The sequence below is a fragment of the Eptatretus burgeri genome, chromosome 13 (genome assembly GCF_056783735.1).
Source record: "Eptatretus burgeri isolate ZD-2024b chromosome 13, Ebu_testis_v1, whole genome shotgun sequence".
Taxonomy (NCBI): domain Eukaryota; kingdom Metazoa; phylum Chordata; class Myxini; order Myxiniformes; family Myxinidae; genus Eptatretus; species Eptatretus burgeri.
This window is the reverse complement of record NC_140973.1, coordinates 4,053,203-4,077,023: the sequence shown is the minus strand read 5'-3', so window position 1 is coordinate 4,077,023 and position 23,821 is coordinate 4,053,203. Positions and strand designations below refer to the sequence as shown.

The window sequence follows — 23,821 nt, the reverse complement described above, 5'->3', positions numbered from 1 at the left end:
ATGGGGGACGATAAGAGGAGGTGGTGAACAGCTGTTTTGAAGGCCTGGAGGGAAGAATGGGATTGACTAGAGTGAGGGAGTTTATTCCAAAGGCGGGGAAAAAGAGGAATGAAAGAGTGAAGGTGAGCAGTGATTCGTGATTTTGGTAGTTTTACCAGAAGGGGGTTGTTGGTGGACCTTGATCACCCTGCAGAAATGTGGCGGGTACAAATCTCAGAGAGCGGGGGGGGGGGGGGCGAGGCTGGAGAGGAGATGGTAGAAGACAGAAAGACCACCGACCAGCCTGCGGTGAGAGAGTGAAAGGCCCAAAGACTCAGCCTCATTGCGGGAGATGCCAATGATCCAAAATGCCTTCCACAGCGTGAAGCCGAGAAAGGTGGGAGGCAGGAGCACCAGCCCAGAGGGGAGAGCAGTACGTACTCCATCAGGCTATGGATGAAAGCTTTGTAAGTGGTCAGGAGCTCAGGTGGGCCGAGGAAGGACTTTGCACGACGGAGGATTCCCAGTCGGCGACTGGCTTTGGAGGTGAGGTTTGAAATGTGGCTTTCCCAGGAAAGGTCATGGCAGACAGTGAGTCCCAGAAGCTTGAAAGAAAGGACTTCTTCCAGAGGATTATTGAGAAAGTGGATGGGGGGGGGGGTTCTAAATGGTCCTTTCGGAGAGACATAGTGAGAGTGTGAGATTTGTCCAGATTGAAAGACATGTTCCACGTGTTGGACCAGTTTGTGATTTTACCCAGATCTGCAGTGAGCGAAGAAGCTGCTGCTTTCCGGTCTGAGGGATGACCGATGGTGCGGCAGAGGGTGGAGTCATCAGCAAAGAGATATAGGGGATTTTCTAGAGAGTCGGAGAGATCATTGATGAAAACCAGAAAAAGAACAGGGCCCAGAACGCTACCTTGAGCAACTCCAGCCTGGACAGGAAGAGTGGATGAAGGAACTCCATTTAGGGACACATGTTGACTGTGACAGGAGAGGAAGTCTGCGAGCCATGAGTGGAGATGGCCTTGGATACCACAGGAAGAGAGTTTGGTGAGCAGGGCAGGGTGACAGACTGTGTCAAAAGCACGTGATATGTCCAGGGATATGGCTCGGATTTCATGTCCGGCATTGAGGACTTCCATCCATTGTTGGGAGAGCAGAAGCAGCATATCCAGGGTAGAGTGACCTGGTCTGAAACCAAATTGATGATCAGAAATCAAGCCACTGCGGTAAACGCAGTGTGAAGCTGCTGGGTCGATGAAAAGTACCAGGAAGAGAAGAGAGACACGTGGTTACAGGAGGTGTGGAGATCGAAAGGAGACAAGGAAGATTATTATTTTTTGATGTATTTTTGAAGAACAGGTAAGATTCGGGAATGGAAGGTTGTAGGAAGAAATCGTGAAGGTAATGGCGAGAGAGGGTCAGCTCAGTAGAATAAAGATGGTGTGTCGGCAGGAGGAAGGAGAAGAATAAGAGGAGGAAGCAGAGAAAAAACGACATTGGGGAACGCCGTGGTGATCGCGGCCCTCACCACCCCCTCTCCTCTTCTCTCTCGATGATTGCTCTCTCTCGATGATTGCTCTCTCTCGATGATGCTCCTCTCTCGACGATGTCCCTCTCTCCACGATGCCCCTCTCTCCACGATGCCCTTATCTCGACGATGTACCTCTCTCGACGATGTCCCTATCGACGATGTCCCTATCGACGATGATGCCCCTCTCTCGAGGATGTCCTCTCTCGTTGATGCTCCTCTCTCGTTGATTCCCCTCTCTCGACGATTCCCCTCTCTCGACGATGCCCCTCTCTCGAGGATGCCCCTCTCTCGATGATGCCCCTCTCTCGATAATGCCCCTCTCTCGATGATGCTCCTCTCTCGATGATGCCCCTCTCTCGATGATGCCCCTCTCTCGATGATGCCCCTCCCTCTCTCAATGATACCCTCTCTTGATGATGCCCCTCTCTCGATGATGCCCCTCTCTCGATGATGCCCCTCTCTCGATGTTGCCCTTCTCAAACTCTCGATGATGCCCCTCTAAAAACTCCTCTCTCTCTCTCCCTCGGCCTCATCATGTATCCCAGATGTCCGTGTGGTCAGGGCTTTTCCGTTAACCGACCATCTTCCATTTTTTTCGATGGAACTATTTGCAATCGTCCTAGCTATGGAATGAATAATCGAGTTCAATCCTCTTGGTGAAGTTATCCTCTCGGACTCATTTTCGGCATAAAAGGCACTGGAATCCTTACAGGCTGGCTTGAGGGGTATGGCTGTAGGCGAGTTTGATCAGATTCTGGTGCGTGGTGTGGATAGAGCCTCCTTGGCTCTGACAGCACCATTAAACCCTCAACGAAAAAAAAAGAGGAGGAAGAAGAAGAAGAAAGATCGAGACTCGGTGTGTAAGGAGAAAGGTATTTTTTTGGGGGGGGGGTTAAGACACCAAATAGTGTTTCGTTGGGAGGGATGGGGGACGTTGGGAAAGTGGGGAAGATAAAAATTGAGGTAATGGGGAGAAAATACACATAAAGATGATGGTACACCGAGGGGAAGGATGGGTCGGCCTTAAGCACTCGATAAGACAAGGTTGACGAAAACTCACGAAATAGCACGATTTTTGAAACGAAATCGAACTAGGAACACACAGTAACATGTAGGTGAGAAAATAAACAGTTAAAACGGGACAGATAACGACCGGAAACTTTGAGAGCCCTGAAGGAGACCTGCCGACGCTCCAAACCCAGAACCGGAAGTCAATCCCTCGTATGATGCTTCATTTTCTAGCTCTGATTGTTGTATTTCGGTCGATTTTTGTGTTTTTCGTTTTTGTTGGTTTACCTTGTACGATTGTGCACTTGACACACATATCCAGGCCAAATTATATTTGAATGTCATTTCACTAATTTCAGTTGTTCTTTCAATGTTTCGTCGTTTGGTGTGAAGTTTTAAATCGTTCATGGACAGTAGATGTGTCACGTTCTCTGTATCTTTGTACACTCTTTTATTGGATGTTTGGGTGCAGCCATGTCCTTGCTCATTAATGAGTTCGCTGAGTGGGTCCAGGGTCAGGAAAAAAAACAGAGGGGTGAAAGGTCGTCACTCTGGAGGATCCTGTGGCATATTTTCACTCCTGATATTTTGATTTTTCCTTCTGAGTTCTGTCATATTAATGTGGTATTCCAAAGCTCCATTGCTTTCCCGATCAGTTTGATCACTTGGTAGTTGATCTTGTACAATAACATGCATTTTATCATCCATGAGTGTGTAACACTATCAATAGGTTTTTTTTGAGTGTCTCCATTCTGTTGACAATTTGGTTCTTCTTGTTTTACAGGTTTTTTTTGAGTAAGGCCTTGTGTCGTAGTCGGTAGTCTATCAATCCATACTCCCCTCTCTTACATCCCTTCTGTTCTGCATCTAGGCCTCCTTCTTGTGTTCGGTGGTTGTACATAAGTTATGTGATGATTCCTGTCAGAAGCTTGTATGTTGTTGGTAGACATGTTATTGGTCAGTCTATACTTGTGAGGTTGTTGGGTTTCTTCAGATTTTTTTTGATGAGGAAGGTTACCTTCTTTGAGTCACTCATCCATTGAACCTTTTCCCCTTGGATAAGTTCATTGAATGCTTGAGCGTAGTGATCGTGCAGAGCATCTCGTTGCTTTAGCCAGAAGTTTGCAATTCCCTCTGGGCCTGGGCTTTCAGTTTGGTTGTTTTGTAAAAAAAAAATTTAAATTTTTCCTTCATCAATTATCACTGGGGGATTTTCCTTTTGGTGTTGCTTTTTCTTTTCCATGTTTTGGATCCAATTCACCTCCTTGTTGTATTCTTTAAGGTCCTCATCGTTTATTTTCCAGAAATTTTCAACTTTATCTTTCTCGGGGAGACTTGATACATCTTGCTTTTGATTCCTTAGTTTGCGGCAGAATCTTTTCAGATTGTTTTGAAACAACTGGTTTGGTTTTCTCCCTTCGTGAACCTAGTCGTAATATTTTTTTAATCTTCCTTGCTGTCGATTATATTTTGAGTTTGTTTTCACCAACCATTACCTCTAGCTCTTTGGCTTTGTTTTTTATTTATATATATATTTTTTGATTCTCTTTATTAGCTTTGGGCTTTTGTTTCCTCTTATAAACTGCTGTATTTGTCCAGATTCCTTTCTCAGGTGTTGAGTTTTTGCTATGAAATTTTCAAAATATCTTTATTATGAAAATATGAAGAAGACTAATTAATAAAATATACATATGTTTTATTAACCATTCTTTTCGTCAAGTTTAGTTAGCGTACAAAGCAGATGCGGATGGGCCTTGCATTTTGAGATGCTTTCTGGTTTTGTAGGTCTTCATGCTTGTTCTCTGTGCTTGGTCTTCATGCTTGTTGAAATATATTAGGAGACTTTCATCTTTGAAGACAACTCGTATTGTAGGTTTTACGATTTTTTAAATTTTTTTTTGCATTTATCCAACATTTTTCAGGTATAGGTCAGAGTGCAAATTTGGTAAAGATGCCTTCTTCAGGGGATGTGGGCAAGATTTCACTTGGAATCCTCGGATCCTGAGTTGAAATCCCACTCGGCTGTTGAATTAATACCAGGTAGGGCTGACTCTACCTGTCATCCTTCTGAGGTTGGCAAAATGAGTGCCAGCTTACTGGTATCCTGTGTCGGGGTGGTGACCCATCCAGGATTGTGTCCAATAGCCAAGGAGACTGCTTAGGCAGCACCAAAGCTCTACACAGAGTATGGTCCTAATGGATGGGCAAGATTTCCCACCCCCCAATTTTTCCCCATCTGTATTCATGTAAAAAGGTTTTAAAACTTCAATTTTACTCCTGTTTTGCCAACATTGCGAGAACGCGCTCCTGGGGTATCTCACGGTACTTGGTACGTTATGGACGGGACATTTAGAGAATTCAAATGCCTATATTTTTTTTGACCCTGCTATGTCAAGTCAAAATGATAGAACTACCTTGAATGATATAGTGGTTAGTATAAATGGCCAAAATTTGAACAAGAGTATCATATGCTAATTATCCAAAGAAGATGCGTTTTGGACGGGACATGCTGCCAAATGACTTTTGAGGAGCTTTGGTAAAATCAAAAATTCTCTTCTGTTAGGTGAGATATCTGGCACTTACCAGTCTTTCCAGATACCTGAAGAGTTTTCTAAGTTTACTTGATCGACGGTCAATGGAAATTGTCACTTGGCAAACAATAGTGTAATTAGAACTGCGTTTCGAATGGGACATCAGAAATCGTTACGGACGGGACTATTTTGTCGCATGAGGAAATTCAATCAACATGGCTTCGAGAGTCTGAATAATTGCAGAAAATAACTCAGCAACGAAATGCACCAACAATATATTAAGCAGTTCATATATACACATAAAAAATGAAAAAATAAAAATATATTTGAACAATGTTAAAGAATGATGGTGAAGTAGAAATCACAAAGGCATTTAAAAAGTATCATTCCTGAACATGAATGTTGCGATGGAATATGTATCTGTTTCGGTTGTCCATTACTGGTGGGTCTAGAATTCGTATGATGTCACATAGCCCAATCCACGAAATATCGTTCTTGGTAGGGAATGTGAAGACCTTACAGTCGGAGTCCTTCGATCGGAAGAATGAAACGTTCGCTTCGGTCTCATCAACTTCCAGGCATTGTCTGAGGAAGACTTTGACTGATCTTCCTGTCTCAAACTTAACGAGGACAAGGTTCAAACTTAACTTAACTGCCGACTTTGCAGTTGTTGATCTTTTCGCGCTTCGTGCCTGTATGCATCGCTGGCTCGTCAGTCGAGACACCTGGTGATACCACCACTCTTCTCTCATACACTTTCTGTGAACCAGTGAAGGGCGAATTTCTTGAGATATGGACGTTTTTGTCATCAATCGGCGCCACGTGGTGGAATTGATGAATTCCAGCCACAGCCGGGGTGTCCTCAAAGCGGGCATCGAGGTGTTGTGTTGCTGCCTCGATGTCCTCTGACCATGGCCGCAGCACCATGATCTCCTGGCTGAGGGATGTTGCTGCATTGTAGAAATCAACGGGAGAAGTCACAGTGACTTTCTCTTGCAACACTGCTCACCAGACTGATCGTTTGACGTGTCCGCCAACACCGTCAACGGGCCCTTTGCCGTGTGCGGTGCAAAAGTATCTCCAATCTGCTGTGCAGTCAAAGTCCTTCTTGTGGAAAACAAGATTGGCAAAGGTAGAGCGATTTATTTATTCATTTATTTTTATTGGGTGGCGGCTCCGTCAGACCGGTAGTGGACATGAGTCACTGGCCAAGGCAGCACAGTTTTCAAGTGGTCCATAAGTTTGGAATTGAAGGCATAAACAGACTTCTTGCAGTGGACCATCTCATCCGACACAATCACAACTGAGTGGCGTTTCAGTTCTTCCTATCCAGTCTCTCGAAAGAACACCACAATCGTGAAAATGGTCACCCCTTCAGCTGACCAGTGGGCCGAAATAATTTCTTTCTGATGTTTTATCCTGTAATTCTCAGCGAAGTCTTCCTGCACCATGATGATGCCCGGATTCAGTGTATCTTTCAGATGACGCAGTTCAGCATGTTGGTTTCGTACGTCACAAATGTGTCTACTGAATTCGACCAATTGTTCACGCAGATCATCCACCGCACACCGAAGATCGCTTTTCGTCACTGTTTGTTTTGACAGTCTTAGCGTCCTTCATCGTCCACTGGTGATATTTGATCGTGTTTGACTCATCGATACCATTGAGGTAACCTTTAATATCATCAACGCCACAAATGTCACAGCAGCGGTCTGCGCAGGACTCGCTGGCTAAGTCACAGACGATCAGTTGGACCAGTTGGACAGGATCGCTGGGTATACAAGGAGTGACTTTACGTAACCCGGCTGCCAAAAGTCCAACATTCTCGTGGTATCGGCACATACATACTTCGTGGTATCGGTCATTCACTGGTCTGATGTGCGTGGGACTTATAAGTGAGAATTTAGTGAAGCCGATGACGTTAACGTACTCCTCAGAAAAGCCGGTGATCCTCTGACAGGGTCATCAGTAAATGCCGGTGCCTGCATTTGCCATCCAGGTCCTTGACGGAAACATCGTCGTTCTTTCCGGGACACATACGACTTGCGCCATCAGATTTAAGAAATGGCATCACGTTTTCAATGGTATGCTGGGGAATAGTGTCGCTGCGAGTTTTTCTGTCGCTGTGGATGATGATGCTCCGTCGAACACGATTCCTTACGACATCTTGCAACATACTTTGATAATCTTTAGACAACGAAGCTATGATGGATCCGATGACGTGAGTCTGCCGTGTGGGCGTCAACGGTCGGGCGCTCGTTTCACACGTGACATGGCCTTGCCGAGCGTCTTGGTATTGGAATAGGGGACGCGGTCCTTCGCGTTTTTCGGCGAGAATGGCATCGATCTTCATATTGCGTTGGAGTCTCTTTCCTCTCACGTTTTTTCTTGCGAATGACTTCTTTCTCTTCTGTTATGGTTGCCTTCTGCCTTCTTCAATCGGGTTTCTTTCCTGTCGACCCGAAAGAGCTCGTTTTATGCACAACACCGAGTCTGAGTGTCGAGATGATTGACATCTACCTCAAAGTTAGTGACCGATTAACACCGATTGTCAGCTTTAATTAATTACTTGGATGACCAAGTTCTCTGGTTTGTCAAACTAATCAGTGAGACACACAGCTTGGTCCAGCCATTACTGACTCGATAGAGGCTATCTGGAAGAGTCTAACGTTGCAAAAACGCTTAACAAACTCAAACTAATTAATGTTAACGAAAATTAAAACCAACCATATATTTATTATTCTCCTGATGTTCTGCTTGCAATAAGGTGATACAAAAATATCCTGATGCAATACATGCTCAATTACATACAGCGTGTCTGTCCGTGACGTTTTTGTCCCGTCCGTAACGCAAATCGACACCATTGTTTATGTACGACTTCCTCATGTTTGTTGTTTTTTTTTCAATTAAATAGGTGAGTTTTGAAGGTATTGGGTCAGAGGAAGAAAAAAAAAAGTTTCATTCATTTTGCATTCCAATGGGAAAAATTATTGAAACTTTTGATACTAAAAAAGTTACGTACGGGACAAACGTTTTTTATTTTATTTTATTTTTTTTTAGAACAAAAGGGATCTGAAATCATTTCATATGGTGGATATTGTGTCTCTTACTGTCCTCGTTATGGTTACCAAGTTTCATTGAGTCATCTCAAAAAAAATCAAGGAGATAGAGCAAAAAAACATTTCCCCCTTCCATAACACAAAATCAGGGTTCTCCTAATTAAATGCCGAATTACCATACCTAATCAGGTCCTGAGTCTGATTAAAAACTACAAAATATGTAGCCCGAGTTGTCCAACTTTGTTGTCCCAGGTTTACTTTAGGTCTATGAGCAATTTCATTTTTTTGAAACTCATGTCACAAAGACCGTGAAATGCACCTCCTGGAAGATGGAAGGCTTTCATGCATCTCCTCCAAAGAGTCCACATTTTTTCCTTTGCACGTTAATGGTTTCTCAGGTAACATTTACATTATCTACGATGATCTGCGCAGCTCTCACTACTTATTACATCAGTTCACCAGCAAGCTACTGTGTATCTCATTGAAATTTTCTTGCCATATTGAATCTGAGAAATGGTATTACATATTACTGGAGAAGCGTAATGAAGGGAGGAATCAAAATAGCAAAATGACATCGCCATTAACACCTTGAGACTTGTTTTTCTTCCTCGTCTTTATATCTTGTGCAAGTATTCTCATTTGCTTGCCAAACCTTGCAGAGTTCTATCGATTTTAATTTCCCTTTGATTTTCCGACTCCACTTTTATGGAACAGAAATTTGATTTTTGCCTAGTACAGGTTGACGTTTGTGGTATTTGAAAACACTGTCCGTACGTTACTCCATTTGTGTATTTTGCAGTATCTTTGCACGCCTCCTCGTTTGCATGTTACACATCACGTGATTGTGTTGTTATTTAGTTTGAAATACACTTTGTTTCTATATAATGTTTGGGCAAAATATGGTAATCAGAATAAATGTGAGGTGTTGATATCAGAAGCACAACTAATCAGTCACTCTTTATCCTGTAAAAGAGATGTATCACTCCTGTAAGGAAGAATCGTCATCACCGTACTCTTTAGAGAGCATCTGTGCAGACACCGTGCAATCTCTAGCATTCACTGAGAACCAGTGCAGACAGATATGGGCCCGTTACATCAACGTCCTTCTGATGGACGGACGGCATACACATAGACGCTTCGCCCTTCATGCAAAACGCCACTGTGACAGCTTATATCTGCGTCGAGAATCAAACCCACGTTAGACAAGATTCAAACGCAGGTCGGATGAGATTCAAATCCAGGTTAGACAATATTTGAACACATGTTAGACAATATTTGAATACAGGTTAGACGAGATTCAAATCCAGGTTAGACAATATTTGAATACAGGTTAGACGAGATTCAAATCCAGGTTAGACAATATTTGAACACATGTTAGACAAGATTTGAATACAGGTTAGACAAGATTTGAACACAGGTTAGACGAGATTCGAGCCCAGGTTAGACCAGATTCGAGCCCAGGTTAGACAAGATTTGAACACAGGTTAGACAAGATTTCAATAAAGGTTAGACGAGATTTGAACACAGGTTAGACGAGATTTGAGCCCTGGTTAGACGAGATTTAAACACTAGTTACACAAGATTTGAATTCAGGTTAGACAAGATTTGAACACAGGTTAGATAAGATTTTAGCCGAGGTTAGACGAGATTCGAGCCCATGTTAGATGAGATTCAAACCCAGGCTAGATGAGATTCGAGCCCAGGTTAGACAAGATTTGAACACGTGTTAGACAATATTTGAATACAGGTTAGACGAGATTCAAATCCAGGTTAGACAATATTTGAACACATGTTAGACAATATTTGAATACAGGTTAGACGAGATTCAAATCCAGGTTAGACAATATTTGAACACATGTTAGACAAGATTTGAATACAGGTTAGACAAGATTTGAACACAGGTTAGACGAGATTCGAGCCCAGGTTAGACCAGATTCGAGCCCAGGTTAGACAAGATTTGAACACAGGTTAGACAAGATTTCAATAAAGGTTAGACGAGATTTGAACACAGGTTAGACGAGATTTGAGCCCTGGTTAGACGAGATTTAAACACTAGTTACACAAGATTTGAATTCAGGTTAGACAAGATTTGAACACAGGTTAGATAAGATTTTAGCCAAGGTTAGACGAGATTCGAGCCCATGTTAGATGAGATTCAAACCCAGGCTAGATGAGATTCGAGCCCAGGTTAGACAAGATTTGAACACGTGTTAGACAATATTTGAATACAGGTTAGACGAGATTCAAATCCAGGTTAGACAATATTTGAACACATGTTAGACAATATTTGAATACAGGTTAGACGAGATTCAAATCCAGGTTAGACAATATTTGAACACATGTTAGACAAGATTTGAATACAGGTTAGACAAGATTTGAACACAGGTTAGACGAGATTCGAGCCCAGGTTAGACCAGATTCGAGCCCAGGTTAGACAAGATTTGAACACAGGTTAGACAAGATTTCAATAAAGGTTAGACGAGATTTGAACACAGGTTAGACGAGATTTGAGCCCTGGTTAGACGAGATTTGAACACTAGTTACACAAGATTTGAATTCAGGTTAGACAAGATTTGAGCCCAGGTTAGACGAGATTTGAACACTAGTTACACAAGATTTGAATTCAGGTTAGACAAGATTTGAACACAGGTTAGATAAGATTTTAGCCGAGGTTAGACGAGATTCGAGCCCAGGTTAGATGAGATTCAAACCCAGGCTAGATGAGATTCGAGCCCAGGTTAGACAAGATTTGAACACAAGTTACACAAGATTTGAATTCAGGTTAGACAAGATTTGAACACAGGTTAGATGAGATTTTAGCCGAGGTTAGACTGGATTCGAGCCCAGATTAGATGAGAGTCGAGCTCAGGTGAGACAGCTCGAAGGTGAGGTTGTGTATCTCTGAAGCTATTCTGCCTCCCCTTCATGAAACGACACAAAAATGATATCTGTTCATTGTTTTGAATTCAATTTAAAAATAATAATTAAGAGTAGATTTGTCTTTTTAATTACGATGCATTTGCATTTGATTTTCGAACACATGAATGACACGATTTTATGAACTTCATGAAAAATGTAAAATAAAGGGTTTTTAAAATTATTTTATTGGGTGGTCGCGAGACTACCGTTTTTCTCAGGTTTTCCGTCTGTCTGTATGTCTGTCTGTTTGTTTGGAAGTAATGGACAGCTCTGGAGGCCAGAGGAGTCAACCGATTTTGATGAAACTTGACTGGAAGGTTCATACCAGGATCTAGTTGTATGCTTTTGAGCACCGTTGCTATGGACGCCACTGTTGCCTAGCAACGGGACTTTGAGATATTTGATAATATCCGAATTTTTTTTTCAAAAATCGGCTTCTGCACTTTTATGCGCACTATAATCAACCTCTTTGTCAAAAAATTTCAGACCGATCCGTCAAAAACTGTATGACTAGTATGCAATTATATAGCGACCACCCATGTCGCCTACCGGCTTGTTTTTGTTTTTATCCCCCGCCGCGTGGCAGAAGGGGGATATTGTTGTCACCCAGGTCGTCCAGCTGTCCGTCCGGCTGTCCGTCCGTCCGTCCGTCAACATTTATAGCTGTGAATGCGATAACTCGTAAACTGTTCGCCATATCGATTTGAAATTTGGGTCACACATGTACCATCTGAAAAGGAAGAACCCTATTGATTTTGGGCGTGGCCGGATCCAAGATGGCCGACTGGGGCGGCCATCTTGAAAAAAATGTTTTTGTAATAAATGGAAAACCGCTTATCTGATTTCAATTATTTTTGGTTACTACGTTCCTCACCCCTGGGGAACTTTTTCGAGATGATGACCAAACGGTGTCTTGTTTCCAATTCACCTCCCTCATTATCTGGAATATGTATGACCTTTTTCATTCAATGGCGGGGGATTCCCCATCTCTGATGGTATATTTATTTTGTTACTGTCGCACTCTCTTGATTAATTGCAAATGATGTTTATCATTGAGCACTTACTTATCTGTAAGCAGAGTATCATGATATAAGAAAAAGGTGTGGCAAGATGTCGTGTGTGTGTGTGTGTGTGTGTGTGTGTGTGTGTGTGTGTGTGTGTGTGTGTGTGTGTGTGTGTGTGTGTGTGTGTGTGTATGTGTGTGTGTGTGTTTTCTGGTGTAATGGTTGGTGCATTTGCTCAGTCTGGGAAGTCGGTGATTCAAACCCTGCCGAGTCATACCAAAGACTTTTTCAAATGGTATATATGCTGCTTACTAGCTTGACGCTCTGCATTTCAGAAGAAAGATCTCAGACAAACAATGCAGGGAAGGCAATGGCAAACCACCCAGTATAACCCTTGCCAAGAAACTGCTGCGGCAGCACAAACACTGTGTAAAGAGTGTGGTTCATCAAAATATAAAAAAATTCGAAATTATATATATGTTCTGTCGACCTGAACGAAGGAGTTAATGCAAGAGAAGGGGGGGGGTGGGTTGTAGGGTTATGTGTTGTTATGTTGTATTGTATTATATTGTATTGTACGATGAAAAGTCTCAGTAATATAATTTGAGGCAAATATCACAGTGACTTTGCCTCAAACCGTTCACCAAAACAAAATTGTGAAATTTGTTTTCGCTCTCGTTCATGCCCGTGTGCATTTCCCACGCGCACTCCAAAACGCAGATGAAAACTGTGTGCACTTGAATTAAATCTGTTGACTCTCGTTCACTCCAGTGAGTTAATCGCTTAATCCAGGCTCTGTGGAATCCAAATAGCTGTTTAAATAGCCAGCTAACCTTTTGACCTTGGTCTGGATTGTAATTCACCACCAGTGCCTCATAACCCATTGCGTGTTTGTTTTCATTTTGAGTCGATGATACATGTTTGCTTGTCTGCTTATTAATTTATTTTCCTTATTGATTCGTGAATAAAATACATTTTAATACGTATACAGGACATATTTGGATAATACAAGTCACATCGAGTGTAGATGCCACATCTGAGCTCACAAGCCTGGCCCACTCAGTGGTTTTCAGCATCTGTACTCACCAAGTCGTGCTGACACCATCAACCATCAACCATGCAGGCGTTGCCAATCGACCCAGAAAACCTCGCTCTCCTTTATAAGCATTGTTGCATCAATGGTGAAGCGTAATCACATGTATATGTTAACGTATGTACCGCCGGATCATTTTGCGATGGAGGTCATGCCAAGTGTGACCTCTCGGACATCATCACACAATTGACCGGTATTGATGACTGCTGCATGCTGGTGAATTTCCTATTTAGTCATTAAGTGTTATTCAAGCAAATATGTCAGGATGATGTCACATGATAATGGATTGTGACAATCCCTCCTTGTTCACATACTTTATGACACTCTATCCCGACATCCTTTTTCATTTTTTAATTGTTTGTTATTACCTGTACATATTAAGGTGGTCAATATTTTCGAAGTTCAGATATTGAATACTTTCACCCCCTCATTTTGTTATAATAAATAAATAATTTACACCAAATTTTATCCATATTAACATTGTTCAATGAGGTTGAAGTTTAACCTTGTGGTTCACATCATATCTGCACATCCTGAATTTGGTAAACCTTTCTTGATGACATCACCCCTCGTGGAATGTGATTTATAGCACCCGGACTCCATCACGCAAGATAGATGTCCAAGGAATTATATCCCCTCAATATCTGGATGTTTCCACGTCTGAGGACGTGGAAATTGAAGACTTTGTCACACAGAACACAATGGCCGACTTCAGGTACCTCAATTCCAGCTGGTTATCTGGATGCTGACCCCGAGTAATGAGAGCCCGGATAAGATTACAGGGTTCCACCACAGACAGCTGAACACTTGAATGTGGTAAAGGGCAATCCTGAAAGGTATGTGGTTATTATTGAGGAGGATAACACCATCACAACGAAGAGAGAAAACAGAAACAATTCCTCCTTCATGTTGTGTAGGACCATTGAAGCTGCTTCACCAACAGCAGAAAGGAAACGATATCGATGTACAAGTGATGAACCACACCACGCCACCGGTACTAGGCCCCTGCAGTCCGGAACCTCAACCTCATTGGGAAACCGTTAAATGTGGTACAAAATGGATGAACTTTGACATGTGATTTATTTTACATTGGAACAAAATTTGGGGGTTACAGATTCAATTTTATTTTAATTTTACCTGAAAAATGGGCTAAATACATACAATGCCTATATATCCATATCTATAAGGTATTGTATATGTGTGCCATCTCCCTCTAACTTCTTTAGTTGGGGGGGGGGAGAGTGACTTCTGACCAGGCATTGGAAAAGTTCTCGACCTGATCGTTGAGATGATTCATCAATGTACTGTACATTTTGTTTGACTGTAGATTACAGTGTGAAATTCTCCACTGTAAATACAGTGGAAAGCCATGGTGTTGGCTTTGCTGTTAAGGTGGCTGGCTTGGGTCCTGAGTTTGAGCCCCTGTTTCCCGTTGAGTTAACATCAGGTGGGCCGATTGAGCCTGTCATCCTTCTGAGATCAGCAAAAGGAGTACCAGTGTAATGGGGTCATAGCTATTTGGGGTGTCCTGCGTCGGAGTGGTAACCTGTCCAGGACTGTACTCCTTCCCAGTGAAACTTCTTCAGCAGCCCTATGTACGTACCTTTACGGCACAAAAGGAATGAAATTATTATCGTTGTTATTATTAAATGCAGGAGAGTATAGAGCACCAACGCAAGTAAGTAAAACAATGGTATAAAGTGAATTAATACATCACCTGAAATAGTTACAAAACCACTTGTAGTTGTCATCCAACGGGAGTCAAGCTATTATTGCACATGCCTGGAATCTTTATATATGGCATGGGTTTGTAGGTACTTTTTTTATGTTCCCAAGTCTTTTGAATCGCCTTTTGAATCACCTTTGGTGATTGCTTTTCTTTGCATAGCAAAAGGATTCCATCAAAACGATTAGATTATTTCATCGACTTCAAGATGCTCGCAACATACCTCATCAGCTCGGGCGGGTGGTCTCCTCCGTCCCTCTAGAAAGAGGAACATGCTGACAAAGACACTTGTTTAAATGCTTATTTTGCTGTGATTTCATTCGAGCCTGAATTTTCCGGTGTGTGGACACCGGTTCCTTTCATCGATCCGCGCATTGCTTCGCCGCGTTTGGATGCAGCCCTAATGTCTGCTGAGTGAAATTAAATTTAGTTATCGGCTCTGCCTCGATGCGCCCCTGGTCCGTTTTCTTCCTTGTGATCTATCTGCAAAACCTCCGGATGAACTCTTTTCGTTGTTAACTTTCATGCCTTGTTGGTGGTCAGGCCTCAACATTTGCAAAGCTGAACCTCATTTTCAGGTGGAGAATGCAAGTTAAGCAGGGTTTGTTTGTCCTTAACTTGGTGAATAGTTAGCGTGTGAAACAGTTTGCTTGGTTGGGTGGTGGAAGTTAGAATGGTGAATGATTTTAAAATGGATTACATAAGTACTTGACGAGGCAGGAAAAAAAAAATCGAAAAGTTTAGGTAGCTGCGAAGGGGAGGCAGCTATAGCATGCTTTCTGGTGGGGGTGCTGCACTCACACTATCACCCCCTTCATTTCCCTTGATTTACCTTCCCTCCCTATCCCTCTACAAACAACTTGAAATTCATTTCTCTGTATATTCGTCCTTCCTTCCCACAAGGAAAATTTATTCGAGGCTCTTGGCTTGTTTCTCCATATTAATGTTCTTACAGGTTCTTGTAACATAAATTGCAACCCTCCTTGGTAATTGGCATGAGGTGAAAGTGAGGGTTTGGGTGAGGTGTCTGGAAGCAAAGATGCATAGTTTTGAAATTGAACGAAGGTCGACACTTTTGGGAAAGATGTTGGTTCATGTATTCGGGAAAATGTGAATGACGAAGAAGATTTGGCTCGGGGTTGAAGTGCATGATACAAGGCCCTACTGAGGATAGTACGTGTAACATTGTGGAAGGCAAAGGCCTCGACTGTATAATTGAAGACCTTTCGAGTGAAGCACAGCATGTCTTTTCTTTGAGCTGTTCAATTGTTTCACTCGGATGACTGGTGTCGTTCCGGATATCAAACTCGTACTTCTCTCTTTTCTTGTACAGGCCCAGGCTGTCCCAGCACAGGGCTGTCTACCTTGGTGAGACCGTCATTTGCCACTTCCTTGCCCCCAGCTCTTGACATGAAGCCCTACATGCCCTTCTCTTTCGACCCCTCGCCCATCAGCATGTTGTCCGGCTTCAGCAACGTGAGTAGTATTTCTTGTCCCCCCCTCCCCTCAAACCCCTACACAATTTACGTTGAGATGATCATGGAAGATGCACTCTCAGAACTTGTTCGCAGTAGGTATATTCACTCCATCGATTCTTCCTTTGCCTTCAGGGGCAGCTCTCAGAACGTCCCTCTTTCGTACAGTCTTCGATTACCTATCTTGGGATGTCGATTTTCATGTGCTCTTTTTTTTTGTCGATTTTATAAAGTGCTTTTCAATAGGTTTACACAAAAAGTGCAAGAGAAATGAATATTTTACAATGTGGTATTATCATTTGGTCAGCTGTTACACATTAATGTTATAACAACAATCATGTCTTGATCATAAATAACATTATTGTTGTTCACAAGAGCAATTTTTCATGATGTTCATCAAAGAACTCACTACAAAGTGAAAGAGTATTCAGCACAGTGTACCACGATGAAAATGCATTCCTCGGTCTCCTCTCACTTGCTTTCTTTATTTTTCTTTGTACATAATCAAATCAATCCCGACCCGTTCCTTCAAACAGATATTTCATTTCCATGTATTTGTGCAATCTTGGTCTGAAAGGATAAGCCCCAAGGGCTGCCCAGTACTCCGCTACAAGGATGTCTACAGATGTGATATGAAGGCGTGTGCCATTGATCGAGAGACATGGGAGCCAGTTGCCAGTGATCGTGCCAGCAGGCGGTGCACAGTCAAAGAGGGACTCAAGAGAAGTGGAGAGAAGTGGAACACAACTTGGCAAGAGAAAAGGCAGCGGCGCAAGGAAAGAGCAAACAGAATGCCAATTTCAATGACGAGCTTTACCTGCAATATCTGTAACGAAGACTGCTGTTTTAGAATTGGCCTCTATCGTCACAGCCGACGCTGTTTCATCAACCATTGACCTCATGGTGCTTACCCATTGTCTCTCCAGATACAGAGGTCAAAGAGGTCTGAAAGGATGATGCGTGCATTTGAGCTATTCAGAAAGGACTTTGAGCTATCGAGTCTGGGTTTGATTGCCTATCTTTTATTTATCTTTCTAATTTATTGATTAATAATAATAATAATAAACACCATATGGTTCAGCCCAAAAATCAAGAGGCCCCCCTGCGTGAAATGCCTGAGACAAAGTAAGATTGTTAATCAGTCGGACAGGCTTAGACATGATCCAGATAACTGATGGAGGAGCGCCGCCCCAGACATGGAAGCAGTATTCCATCATCGGTCTGACTTGGGATTTGTAGAAAGTAGGAGCTGATGGCAGTGGAAGAACTTGAGAGCTCTGAAGAGGAAACCAAGTTTCTTGGAGACCGATTTGCCGATATTCAGGATGTGAGGCTGCCAGGAGAGATTTCTGGAGATGGTGACACCGAGCAAATTAATAAAGGATAAGTCCAGGAGTTGAAAGCTGGACATAAGAGGAGGGTGGTGGTGAGGTGAGGTTGGGTTTATCTTGCTGGATATACGAAGGGTTTGAGTCCTCGACTGATTAACATAAACAAGGTTGTCCGAGCCCCGCTGGAGGATGACAGTGAGATAATGACTGATGGAGGAAACAGTTGAGAGACGACCTGCAGAAACAGTCTCGGATGAGGTACACTGGGATTTATAATTGTTGGAGGAGTGCAGGGTGGAGTCATTAGGAAAGGGATGCACGGGTTTGTTCGTTGCTGTGAGGAGGTCATTGATGAATAGAAGTCAGAGGGAGGGTGGGATGACACAATCGTGAGGACAGAGGAATACTATAATTAATGTTTTTTGGGGGGGGGAGTGTGGGGAGTCATAGAAGTCACCATCAATGCAGGTAAAGATAGATCGCTCGGCGAGGAAGCTATAAAGCCAGGAGACGAGCTGAGGCTGAATTCCATACATTGGAAGCTTCGCGAGGAGGCCTTTGTGCCAGACCTTGTCAAAGGCTTTGATGATGTCCAGCACAACAACATGACTTTCTCCAAAGTACTTGAAAGCTGAAGACTCTTCGTTGGCAACCTCAACCAGGAGGTCACCAATAGACCTGGTTTTGTGGAAGCCATATTTGTGGTTGCTGAGGAGAAAAATATTTGAGCTGGGCTAAAAAGTTGTTGATTGATGAGATACTCCATGACTTTGGAGATATTGGAGCTGAAGACGACCCAACTATAAACTGTTGGATCGGTGCTTTACACACATGGGGTTGCATCACAAAGTGTGCTGCTGCTCGGCGTGCCATTAAGCTGGGTGTCCGGTGTGCTAGTTTTAGCTGGTGCACTTTAAATATCCCACAGTATCATTCATGAAGTGTATGTGAGTGGTCACTGGCACCCTGAAAGAAAATACAAATTCCTGCCGAAATCAGCTGGCCAACCGGCTCGTGAAAGACTTGGGATCAAACTTACCCGTGGTCGACCGTCCAAAATGGTGGGATTAATCGGGGGCTGTTGAAGAAAGCCTTGTAGTCATTGTCATCTTGAGGTGATCGCATCGTGTAAATGCATCAAGTGTTATTCATGGAGGTCAGGAGTTGGATGTTCGATTGAACGCTTAAAGACAAGTCTCTTTCTCCATTGTCCGGTGAGGGCTCGACTATCTGGGCTTATAATGTTCAGCAACCCTATCTGGGCATGAGTTACTCTGATTATAACATTTTTTTTTTACAATGGTGATTGTTGTGAAATTAGAACAAATAATTCAATGCCCGTTGACTGTGATGGCAATACCTGAATGACCTTTCTCGTTCAAATTTTCCCAAGTCTCGTACTTTTCAATTTCATGTCGTGGAAGCACTTCTTGGCAAAACGTGTAATCATGGTGTTTTCATACCATATCTCTCTCTCTCTCTCTCTCTCTCTCTCTCTCTCTCTCTCTCTCTCTCTCTCTCTCTCTGTCTCTCTCTCTGTCTCTCTCTCTCTCTCTCTCTCTCTCTCTCTCTCTCTCTCTCTCTCTCTCTCTCTCTCTCTCTCTCTCTCTCTCTCTCTCTCTCTCTCTCTCTCTCTCTCTCTCTCTCTCTCTCTCTCTCTCTCTCTCTCTCTCTCTCTCTCTCTCTCTCTCTCTCTCTCTCTCTCTCTCTCTCTCTCTCTCTCTCTCTCTCTCTCTCTCTCTCTCTCTCTCTCTCTCTCTCTCTCTCTCTCTCTCTCTCTCTCTCTCTCTCTCTCTCTCTGTCTCTGTCTCTGTCTCTGTCTCTGTCTCTGTCTCTGTCTCTGTCTCTGTCTCTCTCTCTCTGCTGTTGAGACTGGCAAGGAGTTTGTGAGTTCTGCCCACGTTCACAATGTTCCGTCACCTCCCGTCACCTTTATGCAGAAAACTTTTCTTGTGTCTCAGGCTTCCTACATACCGGTCAGTGAGAAGTTCAGTTCTAAGATGATAGGAATGCGCCATAACGGAATTATCTTGGGACTCTTGATGGCCTTCTCCTTCGATATCCAGTCTCAGCAAGTGTGAGATGCTGTTGCACAAGTGAGCGCTGGCTGAATCCCCATGGGATGACATTGAAATTATGTGGCAAACGAAGTGTTGTGTGTGTGTGTGTGTGTGTGTGTGTGTGTGTGTGTGTGTGTGTGTGTGTGTGTGTGTGTGTTACTGTTGTTAATTCAGATAACTTGGTGAGAGAAGGTGGCTATTCTGGGTTATCCAATGGGGAGCATTTGTCCAAATCTCAGGTGTGTAAATGTGGGATTTACAAATGAAAACTTGTCCTATTTTTACCACCAACGATGCGGTGAATTGCACAGTAATGGCTAGATCTTAAAAAGGTAAAAAATAAACCTTAGAGGTCGTCGCAGGTAAAACCTCAAACCTTGTTTATTTATTAATTTGTAGTAAATGTGTCATGTAATATGTTGGGGAAATTATCAGGAGGTGGAATGTAAGGATGAATGCACATAGCAGCGGCACCAGAAACCCAAATTCACCTTTTGGTTGTCCACGACTCGCTCCTCGTTACTTTATTTAAGGATCCTGTGAAAATGTGAGCTTCAGTGTTTAGGTTGTCGAAAAGATAAGTGGAAATGGCTGAAAAAAAATGATGATGCAAGATAAGGCAATCATACAGTTACGTAAGAGTACTTTTCTGGATTAAAGAATAAAGAACTGAACACCAGTATGGATTTAATTAATTATGATAATTTTTTTCAACATAATCGCCTCCATTTTTAATACTTTACCAAGAGACTCTCAGAGATACAGAGTACACAAATATGGATGTAAAAGTCCAGTTACGGATAAACCACAACATATTGTAAATGATGGGTTAGATCTCAGCAAATCGAAAATCTGTGGATTAATGAGTAGTTCAGCAGCATCAAGATCAACAACTTTACAAAACAAAAATATCTCCGTGGGCGACTGACGATTATTTTCCAAACCGTTGGGGTGAAAAATGAGAGATTAGGGGGAAGGGGGCATGCCCCCCCCCCTTCCTGTCGTGGTACTGTCATGGGGAGCACAACTTAAGGTTAATGCATGTCCACGATGCTGCATGGCCAGTTTGGTCTGGATCCAGTTGTCTGTTTCTGAGAAGATTTATGGATGAAATACCATTATTTGGTGCAAACCCCCATTGTACCACCTTTATATGGGGTGCATCCAGACAGGGTGCACAACCCCATGAGGACTTGCTGTTGTAATGTATCATACAAAATTTGGTCCATACCGGTTAGTTAGTTTGTGAGGAGAAGATGTTTTAGTCAAATTCAGTGATCGGAAGAGCAGCATAAGCTTTACGCTGAAGTCACCTGCAGCATTGTCACATCGGAGAAGGGTGGTAAGACTATCCTTAACCACCTTATCTTGAACCCAGAGCAGATCTTTCCTGCTTGGAGAGGAAGGTATCAGATGGCATCCTCTTCTAGAATAATCCCGTCTGGTCAGCATTAAAAATCTGCTCCAGCATAAATCTCTTCACCTCGATTAGTTCCATGAGCTGCGGTGGGTCGTTCTTGCAGCATCATGGTCTGCCGATGCTGCTTCTCTGACTAATTTTACATCATGGAGGCCGATTCCTCTTTTGAATTTTTTTAAACCAGCCCGTGTTGGCGTGGAACTTGTCGGTAGCCGTCGTTTTACTGAATCCTTTGGCTGCCTCGTGGAAACGTTGGTCAATCCGCAATGATTTCTCCTGTATCACCGGTCCACTCAAAAGCAGTTTTTTTTTTCTGTGGTTCATTCTCGATCCAAACATTAAGGGCTTTTTCCATCCTTTCAGTATGAGGGTCACGGGACTGGAATGACACTTTTGCGCTTTGCGGAGCGCTGGCAGCAACACTTGCACGAATATTTGACTCATTTTCACCGATACACCGCACAGTCAATCCATTGATCCCATAATGGCAGCTCTCGGATGCCGCACTGTCACCTCGAGCCAAACCTATCCAACAACTTGATTTTTTTGCCCAACGTCATAACCTTTCTCTACCGTTTGGCACAACTAACTTTGTCCATCGCTTTACATTTGGGTGCCATTAAAAATGTTGCATGAGACACACCACGATGCTCGTAATGAGAGGTAATCGTACACGTGGACACAAAGAATGACTCATCTCAGCTCAAAAACCCTGATTGGCCGAAATGAAATCCTGTGATTATTAAATTGGAACACAACAGGTTGCCCGTGATTGGTCAAAAACCAGGATATTAGAACCCACGATATTTGAACTTTATATCGCTCTTTTGCCCCATCTCTCAATCACTCTCAATCACTCGTAATTTTTTTTTGAGTAAATATCATTCAAAAATAGTGAAGAATCACTTGAAAAATTCTCGTATCCGGATCTTCGTCAAAATCAAATCAGTTCGTCCTCGTCACACATCCAACCTGCCCAGCAATTTTTTTTTATCTGAATCTGTCCACAACTACTTAAGATATCCTAAACACAAACAAACAAACAAACAAACAAACAGAAAGGGGTGAAAACATTACCTCTGTCCATCGCAGATGGCGGAGGTGACGAGAACGGCATTTGGTAGAGCACATACCTACCTCAATCTGGCTGAGTAGTTCATGTTTTATGTCCCACTGAGAGGCCGGATCATCACCAAAATCTAATCAATTCGTCCTTGTTACCTATCCAACTCATCCACCAAGTTTCGTCTGAAGACATCAATAACTTTTTGAGATATCCTGCTCACAGGCAAACAAAACAAAGAAAACAAACAAGCAAGGGTGAACACATCACTGCCATTTACCTTCTGTGACAGAGGTAGTTATATTTCATAACATAGGGGTAGAAGTGATCAATTTAGAGAAAATGTACCCAAAAAAGGGGTCTGGTAAACTTCCATAAGCGAACCACCAATGGTCGTGCACACTTTGGATAATGCAATGAGGGGAAAGATCTTCAACTATGAGGAAACGGTACAATGTGTCGATATGTAGTTATGGCTGAAAAGCACACATCATTGTAATCGTGACCATTCCATATTTAAGGATTGATATCAACTAAACCATGGTCGGCGGCTCCACTGTGCTTTATTTGTGACTGGTAAACCTCGGTTTCAAACAAGTGTGCCCACAGAAGCCTCTGGCATTGGAGGTGATGTGGTGCACATGTGCAGCATGACATCGTCATGCTGCTGCTATCATGAGGTCGGAAGATATCTCATTCAACTATAATATCTCATTTCCTGGCTGCAAAAAACCTAGTAAACTATGTAATTTATGCTTCAACAGGGTGGACACATGCCAGGCATCGGCTATTATGACCAATGGCAGACTGTGACCAATAGTACATTGATGAAACTGAAAGGAATTTATAAAGAAAGGCTAGATGAACATGATAGAGCAGTTAGGCTTGGAAATGTGACACAGTCAGCCTTCGCATGTCATTGCCTGCAATCTGGCCACAAATTTGGCTTTGTCGGGACCCGTGTCCTTGGCACGTCGTCCACCAAACGACACAGGTTGATAGTGAAGGCATGGCATGTCAAGAGCCGAGAGAGTGTTCTAACTGAGGAGACTGTGCACACACCCACACAATACACACCTCTGATACAAACTGCAAAAATTGGTTGGTACAAAAGGCTGGATAAGGTGACCAACAACACTCGATCCTAAGAGCACACCCAACAGGAACTCCAACTATCATACAACCCACACATCACCATGACCATCCCAGACACGAATACATCCATGTTCATGCCCTGGAAACACAAAAAAAGAACGAACACATGCACTTACTCACCCCCATACAGACAATACCAGATCACGAGTAAATAACAAAAATAGCAGACCATTGATGATGTGATTGATATTTATTAGCCCCCTTTGGAATTAGTCTGGAATGGGGGCTTATGGATTTGGTCTCGATTTTCGTGTCCATGTGTGTGTGTGCGTCCGCACTATATCTGAGACATTTATGGACTGATTTTATTTGTACTTGGCACAAAGACAACACATCATGGCATACATATGCACATCATTTTGTTTCACGATGCAATCAAAGATGGCTGACTGGCGGCCATTTTAGTTTTAAAAAATAACAACCGGTGTTGAAAACGCCCTCAACCATTTCTCAGACATGCAT

General features: G+C 42.8%; 1 protein-coding gene across 10 annotated transcripts in view; it reads left to right on the top strand.

Moving 5' to 3' along the window:
• LOC147013689 (zinc finger protein 385B-like) overlaps positions 1-23,821 on the top strand; it is a 543,756-nt gene that overhangs the window by 244,216 nt on the left and 275,719 nt on the right. For all 10 annotated transcript variants that reach the window (XM_085850825.1, XM_085850829.1, XM_085850824.1 and 7 more), the window contains one exon: positions 16,189-16,331. In XM_085850825.1, coding sequence (XP_085706951.1) covers positions 16,189-16,331 — 143 coding nt within the window. The remainder of the gene's footprint in view (positions 1-16,188; positions 16,332-23,821) is intronic.